The 23,319-nt window shown below is 54.6% G+C and overlaps 1 protein-coding gene across 1 annotated transcript in view; it reads left to right on the top strand.

Moving 5' to 3' along the window:
• DUSP27 (dual specificity phosphatase 27 (putative)) overlaps window positions 1-22,990 on the top strand; it is a 23,484-nt gene extending 494 nt beyond the window's left edge. The window contains exons 2-6 of the mRNA XM_006764193.2: window positions 256-383; window positions 10,186-10,280; window positions 13,607-13,838; window positions 16,044-16,261; window positions 19,738-22,990. Coding sequence (XP_006764256.1) covers window positions 271-383; window positions 10,186-10,280; window positions 13,607-13,838; window positions 16,044-16,261; window positions 19,738-22,523 — 3,444 coding nt within the window. The 5' untranslated portion in view covers window positions 256-270 and the 3' untranslated portion in view covers window positions 22,524-22,990. The remainder of the gene's footprint in view (window positions 1-255; window positions 384-10,185; window positions 10,281-13,606; window positions 13,839-16,043; window positions 16,262-19,737) is intronic.
• The last annotated feature ends 329 nt before the right edge of the window (window positions 22,991-23,319 follow it).

Below are 23,319 nucleotides of genomic sequence, written 5' to 3'. Positions count from 1 at the left end.
CTTGCTGGCATCTGTGGACGCAGCCAAGTTGCCACTGAAGTCTTGTGACTCCGAGGCTGGCTCCTCCTTGGCTAGGGCGTGAGTCTCGGTGTCCTGGTGACAGTGGCTGGGCCCAGTGTGACTTGGTTTCCCCTGTGCGTCTTCTCACCAGGAGGGGACTAGGTCCATTGAGGTGACATTGCCAACACACCCCTTCCCCTCACAAATCCCCCAAAACCAGATTCCTCAACTGCCTTTTTCACACCAAATATGCAGAAGCTGACAGGTGCCATGGCGACCCGTGGGGACCCCCAGGAGGAGCAGGTCGTCCCAAGTGAAGAGGACGAAGCGGACGTGAGGGCCGTGCAGGCCCGGTACCTCCTGCGGAGTCCCTCGCCCAGCCAGTAAGTGCCGCTGGCGGTGGGTGAGGGCGCATGCCCCCAGGACAGCCACCCCCAAGGCCACTCATCAGCAATGTCGCGGAGTTCTCTCTATGTGCTGTCCCTTCTGGAGGCACGGACACCCGGCGACCACGGGGCAGGGTTCCCTGTGCATGCTAGGTTCCTGCCTGGGGCCCAGTGTGCCCTGGGTTGAGGCAGGAGCCATTGCACTCAGAAGGGGTGGGAGGTTCCTTGAGGAGGGATGCTGGTCGGGACCTTGACGGGTGCCCAGGATCTGACGGTGTAGCTGAGGGTGGTGCCTGGATCGCTGGGACGACCAGGGACTGAGATGCTGCAGGAGCGGAGAGGCCTGCGGCCAGCCCGGCTACGGTAACTGATCTGTGTCTCCCGGGAACATGTGCGTGCCCAGGGGCAAGGGCGTGTGCCCAGCGCACGTCCCACGATGCACTTCCTGGGAGTCCCCTTTATTTTATGACAATTTAACACCTTCTCTTACATGAAATCGCCGAGAATACTTTATGATGTAAGTGAAAGATTTTCATGACGTTTTAAGGAAAACCATGAGGCAGCAGAGAAACGCTGCAGTGCCCACCGTAGCGGTAGTGTGTCTGCCCACCTGCGTTTTCTGCCACGGGTCACAGTCGGGCCTGACGCCTCGTTTTAGCTCCGCCACCACATCTATGTGCGGAGCCACTCTGATTCTTGAGCCCATCTTCTTATCTGTGAAACAGGAAGGAGAGCCCCAACTTTATATCTCAAGGTCGGCTGACCTTGAAGTACCCACAAATCCACTTTACCTCCCTCAGTCCTCTGGTGTCTTGTGGGCTCCTGCTTCTCAGGGCCGGAGGCTTCCCCACGGGAGGGGGGTGGGGGACATAGGTGAGCGCTCGTCACTCTGGGGCTTTAGCAGACTGTGTCCTGCTTATGGGCACTGGGGCCATGGGCTGTTCTCAGGCTTATAACACCTAAAGGCTTTTTAAGGCTCATGGTTTCTTTAAAAATATGACCCCTTTATAGGTGTCTGATGTGCATAGTCCAGACACCTCCCTGAGTCAGGACCACGCCGGGTTCTTCCTCACATAGGAGTTTCCATCCCGATTTTCTGCTTTGCTCTCTGGGGGCCTCATCTCTCAGCTGCGCGACGCTCGCCGGAGAGGTTTTCTGAAACCCTGAGCCTGAGTGGGAAGTCCAGGATGTGTGTTGTAATCTCTAGTGTAATTGTTGAAAGTTTCACAACAGAATGCATAACTAACAATCTAATGAGGGGAAGCTACTGTGATAAAATGTAACCAATGCAAAATGAGGCAAGAAAGAAGAGGGGAAAAAATATAGGAAATAATGAAAATAATAAGAAAACAATGAGAAAAGCATAATAAATAATAAGAAAAAGCATAAGAAAATGGTAGACTTAAACCCAATATGTAAGTAATTACATTAAACACAAATAAACTAAATACTACAATTAAAAGACAAAAACTGTCAGGCTCGATGTTTGAAAAGCCTATATACTGCTTACAAGAGACACGCCTTAGAGGTAAAGCTACACAAAGGTTCACAAGGGGGAGAAAGTCTACACCACGCTGTTCCAGCTCCATTGCTCAGGACTCCAAGACCTAGTGACATGAAGCAGCCTTTTATTGCGTTCACCCCAGGAACCTGGACAAGGGACAGCGTGTGGCTGGCCTTTGCCGCAGGATGTCTGGGGCCTCAGCTGGAAAGCTGTGAGATTGGGGTGACCTGCAGGCTGGGGGTGACTCCACAGCTGGGCCTGGGATCGTAGAGGCATCGTCACAGGTCTGGCGCTTCCTGACGGTCAGACACCTAACGTGGTCTTTGCATCTGATGGCTCCGTGTGGGCCAGTTTGGGCTTCCTCGTAGCCCAGCCGCTGAATTGCAAGAGTTAGCATCCCAGAGAACAGGACAAGAGGGCATCAGGTTTTAAATGTAGCCTCGCTGGGCCAAATGGCAGTTCCATATGTAATTTTTTGAGGAAACTCCGTACTGTTTTCACAGTGGCTGCACCAGTCTGCATGCCCCCCACCAGTGCACAAGGGCTCCCTTGTCTCCACATCCTCAGGACACGTGTCGTTTGTGGATTTGTTGATGGTGGCCATTCTGACAGGTGTCAGGTGCTATCTCATTGTCATTTTAATTTGTATCTCTCTGATGATAGTGAGTTTGAGCATTTTTCATATGTCTCTTGGCCATTTGTATGTCCACTTTGGAGAAGTGTCTATTTAGGTCCATTTGACTCAGTGATCCCATTTCTAAGAAGCTTGAAACACCAGTCAGAAAGAATGTATGCCCCCCTATGTTCATAGCAGCGCTATTTACAATAGCTAAGATCTGGAATCAGCCCACGTGCCCATCAGCAGACGAGTGGATAAAAAGCTGTGGTACATCTACACCAGGGAATACTATGCAGCTGTAAGAAAAGAAGGATCTCTTACCTTTTGAAACAGCATGGAAGGACCTGGAGGAAGACAAGTATCACGTGATCTAACTCAGATGTAGAATCTAAAGGACAAAATAAACTGGCGAACAAAATAGATCCAGGGACATAGAAGCATGGAGCAGACTGTGGAATCTCAGAGGGAAGCGGGGGCGTGTGTGGTGGGGAAGAGATTAACCAAAGAACTTATATGCACGTATGCACAACCCATAGACTCAGACAATAGTGTGGTGAAGGCCTGGGGTTGCGGGCAGGTGTGGGCTAGCAGAGATCAATGAGAGAAAAAGGGGGGACGTTTGTAATACTTCCAACAATAAAGATACACTTTTTAAAAAGAGGCAGGCTCAGAAGTCGCATAGGGGACCACAGGTTCGAAAGGAGGGGCATGGACTACTGCCCTGCCCTGGAGGAGTGTCCAGGTTCCGCTGCAAGGAGAGCACCAGGGTGGGACACGCGGGGCCATCTCTGGAAAAGGCCACCGACAGGACCCAGAGCAGGCCAGGGGCGCTGTTTATTGGCATCAGACCGAGGGGACAGGTGCTGGAGACAGAGAGGGAAGTTTCGTGATGATCCAAGGTCCGGTTCACCGGGAGAGATATAATTATTTAAAATTTCTATGAGCTAATAACATAGCCTCAGAATATAGAAAGCAAAAAAATGGACAGAACTGAATACAAAATTAAAATCCACAATCTTAGTCAAATGTATATTTTTCACAAAACAATCTCAGCAATGAATAGAATGAGACAAAAAAAAACATTAAGAATATGGGAAGTTTTATAATAGGCAATTAACAGCCACAGGATGTATGGCACAGTGTAGGGAGCATAGTCGATATTGTGGTAACTATGTCTGGTGCCACTTTGTAAGGTATATAAGTGCCTAATCTCTATGCTGTACACTTGAACTTAACATAATAGTGTATAACAACTGTAATTTAAATAAATTAAAAAATATATCTATAAGAAGTGTGAACAAAACAGTAAACATAATTAATCTAATTGGCATTTATACACCATGTATCCAACAATCACAGAATACACATCCTTATCACGCACACATGGCACGTTTACCGAAACAAATTGCATACTGGGCACTACTTCATTTATCGACACATTTTTAATTATACAAAACATGTTTTCTGACCAGTTGAGACTTAAGCTAGAAATCAATAAAAACAAAAATATATAATAGAAATTCAAAGGAAAACTACAACTCAGTACTATTACATACTCACCAGACCATCTAAAATTGAAGCCCAGTGATAGCAAATATTAACGAGGATGTGAAATCGCTGGTGAGCGTGTAAGTTAGTACAATAATTTGGAAAACGATTTCCTAGTATCTACTAAGACCAAGCCTACGCCTGTCCTATGACCCAGCAGGCTGGCTGCTGATCCGTACTTCACAGAAGTAAGTCCCTCTGTGCCCAGAAGAATGTCTTAGCAGCCATAGTGACTGAGGATATAGAAAGTGAACAACATGGAGAACTGTCTAATGAAGAGCAGCCAGCTAAGTAACGTCTGTACATACATTGTGTTGCCCTGGGGGGTGGGCATTGTATGAAGTGCCTATCCCCTGGGTGTGGGGAGCGTCTCAGATCACTGGCTGGGGAAGGAAAGCAGTGAGACCTGGAGTAGAGGAGGAGGGTCGGTCTCCTTTTTCTGTTTCCTTGACCGGAATCGAACCCGGGACCCTTCAGTCCTTGGGCTGATGCTCTATCCACTGAGCAAACCAGCGAGGGCTCTGTTTCCTGTTGTTTCTTGCTGAGTTGAAGTCGATTTCTTGCTGTGGTTTTCTGGGTCTGAGCTTTCAAGCTTTGCAGCTTTTTGGAATTCCTTGGTGGTCGTCAGGCCATCTCCCGTGGTGGCATTTCCATCCCCCATCGGTGACGCTTATAGCTGGGCTCTGCGGCTGTTCCCACGCTGAGGTCCGCGTGTGGGAGTGGCGGTGGCGGCTGGCCGTGGGCGTCAGGTCTGAGCGGCCTCGGGAAATGGCTCCTCCTGGATACGCTTTCTCCCTTACCTTTCTTTCCCCGTGATGACCTCTCCACCTCACTCTTTCTCCGGGCCTCCTGGACGCAGCATCGATTTGCTTTCGTTTATGCCTCCGCTCCTTCCTCGGGGCCTGCGTGCTCACTCTCCCTGAGGCGATGGACATTCAGAGGCAGCTCCGAAACCTGTTCCTTTTCTGCAAAAGCCAAATCAGAAAGACAGCCCTCCTGGGCCTCTGCCTCCGTTTCATTCCCAGGGGCTCCTTAACAGGAAGTGGCCAGCTGTCGGGGTCTGGGTTAAAGGACCCCAATTCCACTTGATTCTGTGTCCTGACAGCCTGTGGATTGGCTTATAGCTGCAGCTTTCAAACTCGGCCGATTATAAACCGCAGTGGCCATATCATTGGCGTCTCAGCTCAGGGCTGAGTACAGGTGTGCGCACGCTTACGAAAAGGTTTCACCACCTTATGCTGGTCCTCGCTGTGGCCGGTGCGGTCCTGTTTTTCTTTCTTTGTTTTTCCCAGATCCTGGGCACGAGCCAGTGAATTGATTTGAGGTTACACGATTGGGCCGTGGCCTGTAACTGTGAAAAGCACACTTTGAAGAAAGCGGCACCGTCCTTTGCTCTTGGTTAGGACGTCTGTCAAACTGCTCACCTTATGGTTGCTTTTCCCATTCACCCTCAAGGCTTTCTAGCTGCTTCTTCCCGAGCCTACGACGAGGCGGCTATGGATCCTAGGTCCGCCCTCCCCGCCTGTCTTGTGAACAGCCAGCCCGTGCGCTTCTGGTCCCGGTGTGAGTGCCGTCTCATCTCATCTCAGGGATGCGGGCGATGCGGGTGGCCGCCCAGATGTGGTCATAAATCAAAACCGCCAGGGCCATGGTCTCCCTGACCTTAGAATAGGCACAGGGTGTGCTCAGGTCTCCCCTCCCTCCTCCTTCTGGGCACTTCTGTCTGCTCCCCGGCACCCACCCCCACCGCCAAGCTTTCGGGTCCTCCCCCCACACCTTCCTCACAGACTCGTAAACCGCGTTGGTGGCCACCAGGTTGTGTGTCCTCCTCTCCCGGCAGTCGCCTCATAGAGCCTGTGACCCAGCCCCGCACGGACGCGCTCCTGACCGCAGCAGCCTGGACACACATGCGGGGCGGGAGGGGATCTCCTCTGTGTCCTGGGTCCTGTCTTCATGGCCATTCCCCAGATTGGCTGAGGAATTCGCTGCACAAGGCGGGGCACTCCTCCATCATTTCTGGTTTCAAATGCTCCTCATCAGCCCGCAGCCTCGGAGTTTAGGCAGGTGTAGGAGCGATGCTCAGGTCCCGTGTTTGGCGTTTAAACCCAGTCCACGCCGTCAGAAGTCAACACTGTTAAGAGAAATGGCCCGGTCGAGGGCTCGCAGGGGGACAGTCCCAGGCTGGGATCCCACTGACGCCACCTGCTGAGTCCTCCCAAGGCCTCTGCACACCTGACGGGTGCGGGCTCTTCCTGCCTCTTTCGCTCTCTGCCCTAGCCTGGAGGACTGATCACAGACGCTAGAAAGCCTCCTCAGAATGCAGAGCCCTGGCGGCCGGCAGAGGAAAAAATAGCATCTGGTGGGAGCAAGGGGGGCTGCCTGGAGGAAGCGCCTTGTCATCCCACAGGAACAAGAATTCCCAGCTCATTACCTGCAGAGTTCGGTCATGCCCTTTCCCCACAAACCTCATTTTACATAATACTGACTCTTAATAAACAAACCAGTTATTTTATTAACAGTAGTATAAGTAATATTAGTTATTATAAATAATATTATTTAATAATATTAAATTTATTATTAATACATATTGTTGAAATGGAGATGGGACTCACATTTATATAAAATTTGAGGCTCTGGCTGTAGTTCTATGAGATGTTGGTACTTGAGAACCAGAGTGCCCTGAGCCATGCGCACAGTGGGACCAGACTGTCCCCAGAGTGGGGACACTTGTTTTTCTCCTCAGCTGCAGAAACAGGTGGCCGCCGGCATTTACGAGGTTCCGTATCGCAATGAGGCGAAGAGTGCCTGGTGTTTGCTCAAATTTCACTTCTTAGTCTTAGAATCGCCGGTTCCCACTGTTTATTGCTGCTTAACAAGTTACCCCAAAACACAGTGACTTAAGGCCATGACTGTGCTACCTTTTCTGAGAGTCAGAAATTTGGGCAGGACGCTACTGGGCAGCTTGTCTGTGTCAGCTTGGGGAGGAGGGGCAATGGGTGCGGGTTGCACCTCTGAGAGGCTCGTCCACATGGCCACTGTCGGCTGGGAGCCCGGCAGGGACTGCTGACCAAGAGCCTTCCCAGCGAGGGGGTCGTGGGTAGTCAGACCTCTTATAAGGCAGCTCCAGGCTTCCAGGGAGAGCAGCGGGCCAGGAGGAGACACGGGCCCAGTGTCGCCTCCAGGATGTTCTGTGGGTGAAAGCAGTTAGAAGACTACCCAGATTCAAGGGAAGTGGACTCATCTCTCTACATGAGAGCGTCCCAGGGCTGGTGCTCCCTGTAATCCACCCTAAGAAAATGCGCTGATTGCCGACAGGCCTCCCAGCACATGCACATTTTGGCCTCAGGAGGGCAGAGTGAGCATGGACAGATGGAGCCAGGGCCTGGGATTGCTCCTAGCAGCCCAGTGAAATGATGAGCCAGTGGCCAATGCCTGGTCAATACTTGTCCTAATTGTTGCAACTGCCCTATCCCTGTAAACTTATGCTATTGAGGACAAATCCAGTCAGAGGATCAGAAAATATCTATTAAGCTTTTACTCTGTGCAAGATATTGTGTGGGTGCCGGGAACGCAACCATCATCAAAACACCCAGCTGTGCGCTAGCCGGTTTGGCTCAGTGGTTAGAGTATCGGCAGACTGAGGGTTCCATTCCAGTCAAGGGCACATACCTCGGTTGCAGGCTCAACGCCTGGCCCCTGTCAGGGAGCATGCAGGAGGCAGCCAGTCCGTGTGTCTCTCTCACATCAATGTTTCTCTCTTTGTCTCTCCCTGTCCCTTCCAATCTCTCTAAAAATCAATGGAAAAAATATCCCCCGGTGAGGATTAAGAAAATAAAACAAAAAACCACCCAGCCACGGTCGTGCCTCCTAGAGGGTGTGGCCTAGAATAGGAGGGAGGCACGTACCTGATGATTTCGCAGGTAAATGACAAAGTGCACCTGATGCATGGGGCAGCGTGAGGCGGAGGCCTGGGAAGACTTTTCGAAAGAAGTGATGGCTGACCTAAGATGAAAGATGGTGAAGAGGGGAGGATGGAGCACCCAGGCAGCAGAGATGGGCTTCAGCGAAGTCCCTGGGCAGAAGGATGTACAGCTGGAGCCCCGGTCCTGGGAGGAGCGAGGCCGGGAATCCTTCAGAAACTGCCCTGGTGGCGTCACGTCCTGCTGTCCCCTGTGCGGCACGGGCAGGTCTAGCTGGTCTTGGGTAGAGTCGCAGGCTACTGCTGTCTTCTGGCAAAGACACTGCTTTCTTCATAGCCTGGCTAGCCCTGGGCACACTTCATGTGGGTGTCAACAATGAGATAATTACTCTGCTGATCCACCAGCTCAATCCACCTGACCTTGTCCTAGCTCATGTCAGCTCTGTCAGTTCACCTGGACTCAGCTCAGTTCAACCCGATCCATCTACCCTTCCGCCCAGCCACGATTCCAGCATGGATCTTCCAGGTGCTTTCCTGTGTCAAGGTCTGTTGGGCCTGGGGATCCAGCAGGGGTCGCTTCGACCAGCTGCCTCCCGCCTCCAGTCTAAGTGGCGGCGTGTTGCGGTGGAGAGGAGATGGGATGTAGAGCGAGGCTCCCGGCGTTTGCAGCCCAGCCCTGCCACTCACTGCCTTGAGTAATTTTGGTAACCCCTCTGAGCAACAGTTTTCTCATCTTAAAGCAGGAATAGTAAGACCTACTTTGCGGGAGTTTTGTCAGAATTAAATTCATAGAAGGCACTCAAAAAATGGTGCCCATTCTCAACACACTGGGTGGGAGCAGACCTGGGAACATCAGTGGGGAATTTCTAAACACCGAGGACTAAAATAAGATCTTACCAGTTCCTATAAATAAAAATAGGTCAATTACAGAGATCAGGAAACACATCCACTTTAGACTTTTAAAAGCAAAAGGACAGCGGGCAGAGGTTCTGGTTCCAGGTAATTCGGCAAAGGAGCCCTCCGCCTGGACCGGCTCACCGATTGCCCTGTAGCAGCGGGGTGGGTGGTAGCAGCTGCCGCAGGCTGTAGAGTAGAGAGTGCCCGGCAGGTTAGGGAAGATCAGAACCCAGAGGCCAGCCAACCAGAGGCAGGGTGACCTTTCGCCCCTGGGTGCTCAGCCTCGACTCAAGGCCCGTAGCCTGCGGTGCCTAAGTCACGGAATATTATTAGGCAATAAAAGAAACAAGTTATTGATTCAAGTTGTAGAATGGATGACTCTTAGGTGCACTTTTCGAAGTGAAATAAGTCAACTCCAGGGGACCCCAGTTATATATGATCCTTCACAGAGCATTCTGGAGAAGGTCCCATTATCGGGACAGGACACAGGCCGAGGGGCAGGGAGGGTGGGTTATGCAGGGGCAGAATGGGGGAAGTTTTGTGATAGAAAAAGAAATGGTGTCCATTAAACCCTCTTACATCTTTGTGAGGTTTTTGTTTTTTGGGGTTTTTTTTTTGGCCTCTCTAGACCTAGGAAAGACTAGGCAGAAAGACACCCAAAGCTCACCCGACACTGGAAAAGGGGGATCCCACAGGAGGAGGACCCGCCACTAGAGGGTGGTCCTAACAGCCTTGACATTGACCTCAGTTGCTTTATTACATTCCTGAGCTCAGGCTAACCCTTGAGTTCTTGTGTCAGAATGAGGTCTGGGCGTGGGAGCACGTCTTCCTGCCCCGCCCCCCCACACACACACGTGTGCCAGCCTCCATCCTCAACCCATCAGCCCATTCCCTCTTACCCGGGGATAAGGTACGGGAGGGAGGGAATGGTGGCACCTACCATGCCCAGTCCAGCAGGCCTGGCAGAGGCACAGTTAGGCATGTCCTCTGTATTGACAACAGGATGGGGGACAAGGAAACCAAGAGCAGCAGGACACCCAAGGGTGGGAACAATAGAGAAAGTCAAGCCGCATCAGGTGGGCGACCCCAGCCACAGCCCGGCCGACCATGTCGCTAAGCATCAGCGCGCCTGGTGCCGCCCTGGTCCGAGAGCAGAGGACGCCGAGCGGAGCCACGGCACCCACGCTCCGCACCCTCAGGTCCCGAAACTGGAGGCACCTCTTCGTCTCCCATCGCTGCCCACTTGGGCTCAAACCCGGGTTTCTCCTGTGGAAGGAGCCTCCCATTCAGCACCGTCTCCCTCTTCCCCCAGGTACTCGGTGGTCTCGGAGGCGGAAACGGAGAGCATTTTCATGGAGCCCATTCACCTCTCCTCAGCCGTGGCTGCCAAGCGCATCATCAGGGAAGGTAAGGCCGTCAGAGGCCGGTGGGAGTTGGGAGAGTCCTCGGGTCACGGAAGACGCTTCCTCCTCCTCCTCCTCCTCCTCCTCCTCCTTGCCTCACAGGACAGAGGTGGGAATCGCCCGTGTAGTGTCGTGTCATGTGAGCAGTGCTCTGGTGGCACAGGAGGTGGCCCCACCTGCCCTTATGCCCCATTCAGGTTTTCAGCGCCTCAGGGTCCGGGGGGAGGGGGGGGCGGCTCGTGTTAGAGACACAGACCGAGAGCCAGGAAGTGGCTGGAGCACGCAGGGCGCCCTGGAGGACTGTCTAGGGAGGCCTGCATGGCCAATGGGGCTGAGATATATGTCTGGGGAGGAGGTGGGACAGGGGTGGGGAGAGGCGTTACCATTTACACAGTAAATCCAGGAGCAGAAAACATACTATATCTCACTCACCCTGATTGGATGGATTCACCTTCCTCCCATCAGTTTTAGGAAAATAATCTTCCAGAATTCCTTTCCTCCTCTCTCTCCTCACTTTGGCCCAAGGGTCTCCCACTTCGGTGGCTTTGGTTTCAGTTGGGATCCACCACTGGGGGCCAGGACCCCATCCCAAGCCTTTTGTCATGAGACCCACACACGTTGCTCCTGTACGTGGAACCCGGGGGCTCTCTCAGTCCCCTGGCCCTTGGGGTCCCCCCAGAATCCACAGGGACATCTGGGTCTCCTGTATCTTCACGAGGAACCAGAAATTCTATCCGCTGTTGCTTGCTACCCGGGCCCCTGGGAGGCCCAGTCTCCTGAACTCTCCACTGTTCTGTTGGCTTAGAGCAGTGATGGCGAACCTTTTGAGCTCGGCGTGTCAGCATTTTGAAAAACCCTAACTTAACTCTGGTGCCGTGTCACATATAGAAATTTTGTGTTATTTGCAGCCATAGTAAAACAAAGACTTATATTTTTGATATTTATTTTATATATTTAAATGCCATTTAACAAAGAAAAATCAACCAAAAGAACGAGTTCGCGTGTCACCTCTGACACGCGTGTCATAGGTTCGCCATCACTGGCTTAGCGCAACCTGCCTGGGCCTCTGGGACCCTCAACCAGACCAGGTGTCCTCGCCCGCTCTGGGTTTCTCTTGACAGCGCCCAGCATCACGCTGGCTCCGGAAGCTCCCTTTCGCTCTTGTGCGGCTGGGAATGCCCCGGCCTCCCACCTGCATCTCTTCTGGCTCCACTCTCTGGCCCGCTCTCCAGGCTCTGGTCCTGTGAAGTGGAAATCCCGTGCTCAGAGTTGGGAGAAAACCACGGCGCCTCTTGGAGCGTCACTTGCAGGTCGATAGGACGCTGGGGACACTCCGCAGTGAGAGTGGGGCCTGAGCGGAGCCACGCCCGGCTTCCTCCCTTCCCTGGCACATGGGCCTGAGCTCCACTGGTCTTAGGGGCTGAAAGGTGGCCAGGGGATAAGAAAAGTCCAGAGAAAGGAAAGCCTGTCAGGGGACAGTCTAAAGATGGCCCTGCTCATGAGTCAGGGGTGGCACTGACTCTGAAGAGCCTCTGTTTTCATGGAAGCCCGCGTTGGACAGAGCACGGAGAGGCGTGGGCTTCGCTTTCTCGTGAAGAAACCTCACGCAGTAGCCATGCAGGGGAGGAGGAGCCGTGGGGAGGGGCTGGGAACCGCTGGGGGTGGGCCTGAGGCCAGGGAAGGGAAGTGATAGAAATGGAAGAGGAAGTCAATGCGTGTATTTTAATGAGGTGTGGGGAGTTTTGTTTTTAAATTAAAAGGGTAAAGGAGGGATCTCTCAGCAGGGCAGAGGAGGAGAGGGGCTTTCGCCTGTGCTTGGTAAGCTCCCGGAGAGCTGGGAGACGCGTCATCCAGTTTTCAACGGCACAGAGCCCGGGCCACAGAGGTTTCCTCTCTGCCTTGCATTGGAGATGAGAGACTGTTTACAGCTGAGACCTGCTGCAGGGATGTGGGGTGCTGGGATGGTTTAGAGGACAGAAGGGAAGAGAGGGGCTTTGGGGGACGGGTCCTCCTCAGGAGGACGTAGGGCTTCACCCACAGCCCGCAGGACAGACAGCATCTTGGTGGCAGGCGGACTCGCAGCGCCCACAGACCTGGAGCAGCGAGAGGCCTCACAGACGCCTGCTTCCTCCGCGGGGCTGGGCCAGGTCTACTGGCCAGTGGGGCTGCACCTTTTCACTCAGAGAGGAGCAAGCTGGTGCAGGCAGGTCATGGCCAACACAGAGAATGCCCGTTCCTACTTAATTCCTCCCTCCTCTCTGGATTCAGTGTTTTGGCTGCTAAGTGGTGGTGTTGGTGGGGTGGGGGGCACACCTGCTCTCCTCTCTCCTGTTACCTTCTTTATTTTTTAATTTATTTATTTCAGAGAGGAAGGGAGAGGGAGAGATAGAAACATTAATGATGAGAGAGAATCATTAATCAGCTGCCTCCTGCACGCCCCCTACTGGGGATCTAGCCTGCAACCGGGGCATGTGCCCTTGACAGGAATCGAACCTGGGACCCTTCAGTCCCCAGGCCGAAGCTCTAATCCACTAAGACAAACCAGCTAGGGCTCCTGTTACCTTCTCACAAAAGGAAGTATCTGCCTGCCCCTGATTTGATAAATTTCGAGCAAATGGATTAGGAGGAGGAGACCAAGGTTCTCTAGAGGTGGGGGTGAATAGGACTTGATTTTATTTGGAATCTGAGCCTCTCTGGCCAGAAAGGCCTGGGTGCTGCCTTGACTGGCATCAGAGCCCTGGCCAACCCGCCGCCTGCGGAGAGCTAGGGGCTGGGAGACAGGTGCTAATGCTCCAGGGCGGGAAGCAGACAATACCCGGCATAGACACGCCCACTAAATGTGATGGAGCAAAACCCACTGTGGAAGGTGTTGCTTTCCCAGGGTGCCTGCATCGCATGTGCAGAGGAGTCAAACCAGCCTCGGGTTTGCATGTGAAATTCAGACACACGCACATGCAGGTATTCAGTTAGCCAGGGCTTCTGCTTTGTGTGGTGCACTGTGGGGTGTAAGTATGCACCGGATGTATACTAGGCACTAAGGACCTCAGACTAAGGTGTCAGCAGCTTTCGGAAAACGAGGGGCGGGGGGAGGGGGGTAAGGGAAGCTGGTGTCCCATTCCCTGCATGGCCCTGGCCCTGGCCCTGGTCCTGGCCACAGTGTCCAGGCCAATGCAGGGCCCCTGGGCCCCCGTAAGTCCTTCCCGGCATATGCTGCAGGTGTTTCAGCCCATGCCCAGAGGCCTGGCAGCAAACTGGCCAGGAGTGGGCATTCCCCAGGAGCAGGGAGCTGTGGTGCCCCAGCTCTGATGAGAACGCTGCCTGTCCCCCTAGAACTCAGGCCGCGGGGTGTCAGGGCCGAGGCGGAGTGTCCGGGCATGCTGGAGTCCGCCGAGCAGCTGCTGATGGAGGACCTGTACCACCGCGTCCGGGAGAAGATGGACGACACCAGCCTGTACAACACCCCCTGTGTCCTGGACCTGCAGCGGGCCTTGGTCCAGGACCGCCAGGAGGCCCCCTGGAACGAGGTGGATGAGGTCTGGCCCAACGTCTTCATAGCAGAGAAGTGAGTCTGACTGCTGGACACAGGCCACTGTCTTCCCCTCTGGGTAGTGCCTGAGAGAGATGAAATGCCTGCCCCCAACTTTCACCAAAGGCCCCACTAGCTCCACCCAGAAACCTGATGCTGCTGACCACCCACCAGCCCAGCCTTGGAGACAGGCCCTGCCCACCTGTCTTCACGCAGGGGCCCCCTCACCTCTACAGGTCAGCAGGGCAAAATGCTGGCCCCATGACCCTGTGTCCCCTGCCAGGGCTTTCATCACCGCCTCGCCCCTCCAGGTTCCTTCTCGGGGCCTCCCTGCCTGCCTGGAGCAGTGCCAGCACAAGCCCCTCACCATTGTCCCTCAACGTCCGTACAACCATAGAAGGGGACAGTCAGAGCCATTGGTGTGATTTTTACGTGTATTACCAACATACGGAAATGTTCACGATGTAGTAAGAAGATAATTAGGTTCCGTGATAACATAGATACTGTGTGATGCTAACTGGAGAATATATAGATGTGTGTGTATAGCTTTTGCATAGACAACAAATTAGAGCCAAACATGATCAAGTGTTACCAGTACTTCTCTCTAGGAGGTAGTTCTACAAGTGATTTTATTTTCTTCTTTAGGGTCTTTTGAATGGAACAGATTTCCTAGAGTATACATTTGTGGTTGTTATAGTCAGAAGAGAAATGTTATTTTTAAAAAGTGTATCAGGGGTTTCCAGAACAAACCTCAAAACAACTCACTCATGTCCATTCCCTCGGGGTCTTGCCAGGGCCTACGTGGAGCCACGGCGTTTGTGGCCTAAGGCTGGCCAACCCGTTGGCTACTTACTGAGATGTTCTCCTGCTGTAGTTACCTTCCATTCAGAAGCACAGGGGGACCAGGGACCCCAGGAGAACAGTAAGAAAATAGCTTTGGATGGTGGGACTTATTCCCCACCTGGACTCAGTGCCCAGAACCCGATTTCCAGCACTGGGCACCGAGTCCCAGGCCATCCCTAATGAGCTCTGTGGACCCAGAAGCTCCGCCACCATGGTCACCAGGGAGGGGCGCAGGGCGTCTGCCGAGGTCCCAGCTGAAGGCCTCTGCGCCTTCTTGGACAGCCCTGTCCTCGGGGCTCCTCGGACCCCTCCACCACAGCGAAGAGCTGAGCTGGACGCGCAAGCCCCCGGGCCCGCGCAGTCTCTTTCTCAGTCAGTCTCGGGAACAGCTCTCAGTTCATCTTTACAATCTTCAAATGGGAATAAAAGTAGTTTCTCTGTCTGCTGCTGAAGTGCATTATTAGGACAAAATAATGTGCGTGAAAGAACTTTGGGAAACACAGCATTCCAGATCGGCGTGCGGCACACTCAGGTGATAGTTATTTTTGTCTGCCTTTTCTGTGTCTTGGTGAGTGTTTATTCCCAAGGCCTAGGATTTTAGTTATTATTGTTTTTGTTAATCCTCACCGAGGATATTTTTTCCATTGACTTTTAGAGAGAGTGGAAGGGAGGTAGGGAGGAGCAGACAGAGAGAGAAACATCAATGTGAGAGAGACACATCGATTGGTTGCCTCCCACACACGCCCTGACTGGGGCCAGGGGTTGAACCTGCAACTCAGGTACGTGCCCTTGACCCGAAATTGAACCTGTGACCTTTTGGTGCACAAGCTGACACTCTGATCACTGAGCACACGAACCAGGACTTAATGCCTGATTTTTAAAAACATATATATAATTTTATTGATTTCAGAGAGAGGATGAGAGGGAGAGGGATATAGAAACATCAATAACGAGAGAGAATAGAATCATTGATCGGCTGCCTCTTGCATGTTCCCTTCTGGGGATGGAGCCAGCAACCGGACACGTGCCTGGACTGGGAATTGAGCCATGACTTCTTGGTTCATAGGCCGACACTCAACCACTGAGCCACACCAGACGGGCAAGATTTTAAACTAGAGATCTCTGGACTACTCAAAGGTTTCCTTCCCTCTCTCTGGTTCTCTTCTGTCCTGCCCTCCCCTGCCAGCCCCCATATCTTCTCTCCTCCGCGGGGACTGAGTCCTTGGCCCCTTTTTATAACGGTATCGGTATCGCAGTGAGCCCGACCTGTGGGGGAGCGAGGAGGAGGCACTCGCCGGCTGGCCCTCCTGACCCGGCGGGGGGACTCCCCTCTCCGTGGGGACGTGCCTGTCCAGCTCCGACTCTGGCACAAACCCGTCCGCCCCTCTTCGTCCTCAGGAGTGTGGCTGTGAACAAGAGCCGGCTGAAGAGGCTGGGGATTACCCACATCCTGAACGCCGCCCACGGCACCGGCGTCTACACAGGGCCCGAGTTCTACACGGGCCTGGACATCCAGTACCTGGGGGTGGAGGTGGACGACTTCCCTGAGGTGGACATCTCCCGGCACTTCCGGAAGGCCGCCGAGTTCCTGGACGAGGCCCTGCTCACCTATCGAGGTGAGGGGGCCTGCCTGGCCTGGGAGGAGAAGACGGGGATATATGGAAACCTCCCGTTATCTGCCGTGTCTGGGGTTACCTGTGTTACGGAGGTGGTTGTGTCATTATAAGAAGAGGGGAAGGGAAGGACCGCCACACGCCCAGTAAGTCATGACTGAGGGCTGACAAGAGCCCTGGGGTGAAAGCCAGCCAGAGCTCTGGCCTTTGCATCCCCCAGGCAGCGAAGGCAGGAATGAAACAGAAAAGAGCAAGGAATGTGAGACCCTGGGGGGTGTGAGGCCTGAAATGATGTGTTGGAGTGACAGGCCAGCCTTGGAGAGGGAGGCGGGCACCCTTAGCTGAGTGACAGGGAGGAACTAGCCATCGGAACATTGAGAGGCGATACCTGGCGGAGGGATACCTGGCGGAGGAATTGCGGGAGCAAAGGCCCTGAGGGGAATAGGCTTGTCCAGGAGTCTGTGGAGGAGCCCTCGGGGAGGAGGGGGTGCGGCCCGTCCTGCAGGAAGGTCAAGGACAAGGCAGGCACTGAGAAGGCACCTTGACAACACTCACCCCTCTGCTTTGGAGACTCCACCGGGTGGGAGGGGAGCGGCGCTGTGGCCCAGATAGGAGCCCACGGGAGGCTGCGGAGCTGCAGGTGGACACGGTGTGGGCATTGGGTGGAGAGCTCCCCGCAGCTGGGGAATCGAACCCGCTGCGCCCTCTCCATTCCATGCGCTGCGGGCCAGGTCCTGGAACAGGGACTCCAGCTTCCTATCTAGAGACCAGAGATAAGGCGCTCGAGTCCTCCTAAAATTGCTGTGAGGATTAAAATGTTAAAAATGCATAAAAGAACATGAAAAGATGTTTGAATACTGACCAAAAGACACAGAATAGCCAGGAAAATAGAAGTAAAGTTTAGCAAAGAATGTGATAGTGATGTTCTTAAAGATTTTGTCTGAAAGGCCTGGTTCACACAGCTGTGTTCATTATTGACCCCAGATCATCCCAGGGGGAGCCCTGAGTGTCTGCTATAGAGCATGACGCTCTGCCCTAACACGTGAAGGGACGCCCCCCCAAATTAGTTCTAAGTGTGGAGCGAGGCGAGTGTGTATGTGCGTGTGTGTGTGGTATATGGTGTGTGTGGTGTGTTTATAGAGTGTGTGTGGTATGTGAGTGTGGTGTGTGTGTGGTGTGTGTGTGTGGCGTGTGTGTGTGTGGTGTGAGTGTGTGGTGTGTGTGTGTGGTATGTATGTGTGTGGTATGTGTGGTGTGTGTGTGAGAGAATGGTATATATGTGTGTGGTGTGTATGTGTGTGCGTATGTATGTATGTGTGTGAATGTATATGTGCGTAGTGTGTGTGTATGGTGTGTGTGTGAGTGTGTGTGTGTGTGTGGTATGTGTGTCTGGTGTGTGTGTGTGGTATGTATGTGTGTGGTATGTGTGGTGTGTGTGTGAGAGAATGGTATATATGTGTGTGGTGTGTATGTGTGTGTGTATGTATGTATGTGTGTGAATGTCTATGTGCGTGGTGTGTGTGTATGGTGTGTGAGTGTGTGTGTGGTGTGTGGATGGTGTGGGAGGTACTAAGCTCCCTGTCACAGGGAGCATCCAGCAGTGTATGTATATGTCTGTGTGTGGTATGCATATGTGGTTGTGTGTATGTGTGAGGGTGTGATGTGAGTGTGGTGTGTGGTATGCATGTGCAGTGTGTATATGTGTATGTGGCATATATGTGTGTGTGAGTGTGTGTATGTGTGTATGTGTGTGTGGTTTATGAGTGTCAGTGTGTGTGGTATGTGTGTGGTGTGTGAGGAACTGAGCGTGTTGTCATAGGAAGCATCCATCAGTGTGTGTGTATATGTGTGTATGTGTGTATATGTGTATATATGTGTGTGTGTGTGGTACGTGTGTGTGAGATGTCTGTGTGGTATGTGTGAGTGTGGGGTGTATGTGTGTGGTATGTGTGGTGCCGGGGTCCAACCCCAGCGCACACACATGCACACACAAGTGAATTTCATGTAACACCTAAATTTTAAGTCATCCCACCCCCCTCCCCCCAAATGCCTGCCAAATTCAGTGGAATTCCCTCAGCCAACGTTTCGTGGGGAGGTCATTGCAGGGTCAGTTTGTGTAGGTTCCGAGCCTGCGGCAGCCACCAGTGGCCCCGGGCGTCTGCGAGGGGCGTGCACACGGAGCAGGCCCCGCTCCCGCGTTCATCACCGACGCCGGTGGACACAGCCCCTCGGCAGGAGCGCGTGCACCTGTTTCCTTCCTCCAGGGGAAACAACCTTTCTCAGAGAGGTGACCTTGGTTAAAACACGTACTGGCAAGAAGGTGACCAAACATATTAAGAACAGTATGCCATATATGCCAGGTCCCTTGAAACAGCAAGGATGGACCGGCTCCTGGCAGTGTGGTGTGTGAGAAATTCTGTGTGTTTGAGATGTGTGTGTGGTATGTGTGAGCTGGTGTGTGTGTGTTGTATATGTGTGTGGTTTATATGTGTGTGTGTGGTGTGTGTGTGTTATATATGTGTGTGTGGTGTGTGTGTGTGGTGTGTGTGTGGTATGTGTGAGTGTGGGGTGTATATGTGTGTGATATGTGTGAGTGTGGGGTGTGTGTGTGGTATGTGTGGTGTGTGAGAAGTTGTGTGCATGTGAGAAGTGTGTGTGAGATGTGTGGTGTGTGTGTGGTGTGTATGTGTGAGGTGTGTATGTGTGTGTGGTGTGCATGTGTGTGTGGTATGTGTGGTATGTGAGAAGTGTGTGTGTGTGAGATGTGTGTTGTATGTGTGAGCTGGTGTGTGTGTATTGTATATGTGTATGGTTTGTATGTGTGAGTGTGATGTGTGTGTTATGTATGTGTGTGTGGTGTGTGTGTGAGATGTGTGTGTGAGATGTGTGTGTGGTATGTGTGAGTGTGGGGTGTGTGTGTGGTATGTGTGGTGTGTGAGAAGTGTGTGTGTGAGAAGTGTGTGTGAGATGTGTGAGTGTGGTGTGTGTGTGATGTGTGTGTGAGCAGAGCCTGGATGAGGAATGATGCAGCAAGGATGCTATAAAGGGAATTCTTCAGTTCCGGCTGTGACTGTTGACGCTTTCCACGTCAACACTCCACGTCCCTGTGATGCCATCTTGGCGTCAGGTTTCTCTGGTCTTGCCCTGTGCCCCCTTCTTTCATTTCTCCCCCCTCTGATGCCCGGTTTGGCGGGAGAAATGAGAACTGTGGGGACAGTGGTTAGTCCCTTCCCCCCCTCTGCCCCACGTCCTGCCCAGGTTCAGACAGCGCATGAAGTGTGTGCCTGGGTTCAGGACAGCCCCACTGCTCTGCCTGACACTGTAACACGGGACAGACGGACTAGAGCATGGACAGAGACCAGAGGCCAAGTAAACATGACCCCAGCACATCAGACAGAACAGGGCTTAAAGCCAAGCCAGGACGTGCTGCAGCCACAGCTCTCTGACCGTGGGAGCTCAACGGTTCCCTTTCTTCTCAGGGAAAGTGCTGGTCAGCAGCGAGATGGGCATCAGCCGGTCAGCGGTGCTGGTGGTGGCCTACCTCATGATCTTCCACCACATGGCCGTCCTGGAGGCCTTGATGACCGTGCGGAGGAAGCGGCCCATCTGCCCCAACGACGGCTTCCTCAGGCAGCTCCGGGAGCTCAACGAGAAGCTGATGGAGGAGAGAGACGAGGACGACAGCGGGGAGGGGGGCGCACATGGGGCCGAGGAGGGTGAGGACGCGGGGAGCACCATCGGGGCCAGGGTGCAGGACCTCACGGTGGAGGAGCAGGACGACACCACCAGCCGCCTGAGTGGCTCCTCCTTGGGGGCGACCAGCCAGGCCTCCAAGGCCCTCACCCTCATCGACGAAGAGGAGGAGGAGAAGCTCTACGAGCAGTGGAAGAAGGAGCAGGGCCTCCCCCCTGGCAAGGCCCTGCAGGGTGGGGATGGCAGGTGCTCCGCGCCCTCTGCCCAGGCGGGGGACGAGCCTGAGGATGAGGATGTGGAGGGGATCATCCGGGAGTGGCAGCGCCGCAACGAGAGGTACCAGGCAGAAGGGCACCAGAAGTGGGGGCAGGAGGAGGAGGGGGAGGAGGAGGGTGATGTCGGCTCCTTCAAGGGGAGAAGGCGCCGGTACACCCTGAGTGAGACCAGCACCTCGGAGAGCGTGAGCAGCCATGACATTCGGGTCCTAAAGCAGCAACTGGAGATGAGCAGCCAGAGGCTGCGAGGGAGGCAGCGCTCCGACTCCGTGTCCACGGACAGCTCCTGGGACGTGTGGAACCAGAGGCTGCTGGAGATTGAGAAGGAAGCTTCCCGGAGGTACCAGTCCAGGAGCGAGAGAGAGGAGGTGGGCGCGAGCTCAGAGGCAGGGAGCAGGGCCCGGGAGGAGGACGAGGAGAGTGTGCTGTCCGAGGCCAGCTCCTTCTATAACTTCTGCAGCAGGAACAAGGACAAACTGACTGCCCTTGAAAGGTGGAAGATCAAGAGAATCCAATTTGGGTTTCACAAGAGGGACTCGGAGGCAGGAGACGGCTGCAGCGAGCCAGGCGCAGAGGAGGCCGAGCGGGAGAAGAAAGGCGCCTCCGACGTCAGCCTGACAGCCTACCAGGCCTGGAAGCTGAGACACCAGAAGAAGGTGGGCAGTGAGAACAAGGAGCAGGTGGTGGAGCTCAGCAAGGACGAGGCCTCAGCCTCGGCCAAGAAGAGGCAGCGGAGGCTGGAGCTGCTGGAGAGAAGCAGGCAGACGCTGGAGGAGAGCCAGTCCATGGGCAGCTGGGAGGCCGATGGCTCGGCGGCCAGCAGGAGCATCCCCCTGTCTGCCTTCTGGTCCGCAGCCCCCTCAGTCAGTACCGATGGGGACACAGCCTCAGTGCTCAGCGCCCTGAGCCTCAGCTCCCACCCGTCTCAGGCCGTAAGCAACACAGGGGGAGGCGTGGCCTCCGCCCCCTCCACGCCGCTGCCGAACCTCCCCGTGGGGCCCGGAGACACCGTGTCCATCGCCAGTATCCAGAACTGGATCGCCACCGTAGTCAGCGAGACTCTCGCCCAGAAGCAAAGCGAAATGCTGCTGCTGTCGCGCTCCCCATCGGCGGCCAGTGCGAAGGCGGCGCCGGCGGCCTGCGGCCTGGGGGACGACCAGGTCTCCATGCTCAGCGCACAGAGCGCCTCCTCCCTGGGCCTTCCGCCTCGGGGCCAGGCCAGACCCGGCTCCGACACGCAGTCCCTGCTGTCCTGCCACAGCACGCCGAGCTCCAGGGCCGAGGGCACGGGGAGCACCGGGAGGGGGACCAGCAAGCCCGTCTACAGCCTCTTTGCCGACCACGTCAACCTGAAGGAGCTTGGCCGGAAGGAGAAGGAGATGCAGGTGGAGCTGAGAGAGAAGATGTCTGAGTACAAGATGGAGAAGCTGGCCTCCGACCACAAACGCAGCAACCTGTTCAAGAAGAAGAAGGTCAGGGAAGATGAGGACGGGGACGTGGGCGAGAGAGACGAGGACGCCGACAGCGCCATTGGCAGCTTCCGGTACTCTTCCCGCGGCGGCTCCCAGAAGCCTGAGACGGACGCCGGCTCCTCCCTGGATGCCTCCGATCGCGGCGGTGGTGGCCACGGGGCCAGCCACGAGGTGGACAGCAGCATCAACAAGTGGCTCAGTGGCCTCGGGGCCGGGGAGAGATCTCCTCCCCAAAGCAGCTGGTCTGGAAGCTCCAGGGGCAAGTCCACCAGGTCCTCCCTGCTCCGGGAGACGGGGTGCAGCTCCTCCAGCTACAAGTTCTCCAAGTCCGAGGAGCAGGACACCGCCTCCTACCGTGTGGCCGACGGCGGCTCGGTGAGAAGCTCCTCCCGGTTCTCGTCCTCCTCCACCAGGGAGGGCAGGGAGACACACAAGTTCTCCAGGGCCCTGTTCAGTGAGACCTCGAGCTCCCGCGAGGCCACCCCGGAGCCCTCGGCCGGGGAGGAGTCCCCGGAGCCCCGGCGTGCGGACTGGGCCAGGCCCAGGGACTGGGAGGACGTGGAAGAGTCGTGCAGGGCAGACTTCTCTGAGTTTGGTGCCAAGAGGAAATTCACACAGAGCTTCATGAGGTCTGAAGAGGAGGGAGAGAAGGCGAGGACGGAGAGCAGAGAGGAAGGGAGGTTTGCTTCAGGGCAGCGGGCGCGGTACCGGCGAAGCACTGACGGGGAGGACGAGGAAACAGAGGACGATGAGGCCATCATCGCGGCCTGGAGGAGCCGGCAGGAGGAGACCAGGACCAAGCTGCAGAGGAGGAGGGAGGATTAGCGGGCAGGTGGGCCTGGGACAAGGCCAGGCGGCTTAGCCCAGGGCTCAGGCTCACATTGCCTCCACCCATCACCGGATGAGGGTGGGCACAGGCTCGCTGAATGGGCAGAGCTGGAGTAAGAGGTGCCAGGCAGAAGGGCACAGGAGGAGGAGAGCTGTCCATGGGCCGGCCTACGCTGGACCAGCCGACACCATCACCTGTTGCCCAACATCCTCTAGGCCTTGGAGCTTCACGTCTGTTTCCTGGTGTTTATCACAGACTAAGCGGGGAGCCCGCAGTGTCGCCGGGGCTTGTGGGAGACTCCCGGTCTCACCCAGGAGGCTGGGAGTGCAGGGCGGCTTCGGGCGGCGGTTTTTAAGGAGACAGAGATCTGCCCTGTGACATGCACCCTCCCCGTGTGATGCTGAGTGCGGGCTCTTCCTTTTTAAGGCACTGGATCTGCATTAAATTGGTTTATTGTCCAATATTTCTTCTTCCTTCTGGTCACTTTTAGTGCTTTCAGCATTAGGGCAAATTTTTTTAATTGTTACCCAAGGATACGTTGAGAGAGAGAGAGAGAGAGAGAGAGAGAGAGAGAGAGTGATTTGAGTTCACACGGTGAGCCAGACACAGATGGGCCTCCAGCGTAGGTCCCCCAACCCTGGACCAAGCTCTCCGTCTCCAAGTCACCTCCCCCCCAGGGCCCGCCTCACAAGTGGCTACCTGGGGGTTTGGGTTTCAATTGTTCTGGGCAGACCACGCCTTCCATCCCCGCTGCCTAACAGCTCATCTGTGATCTTTACCATGAAAAATTGG

This window comes from Myotis davidii, unplaced genomic scaffold (genome assembly GCF_000327345.1).
Source record: "Myotis davidii unplaced genomic scaffold, ASM32734v1 scaffold401, whole genome shotgun sequence".
Taxonomy (NCBI): Eukaryota; Metazoa; Chordata; class Mammalia; order Chiroptera; family Vespertilionidae; genus Myotis; species Myotis davidii.
This window is presented reverse-complemented; position numbering and strand designations above follow the sequence as displayed.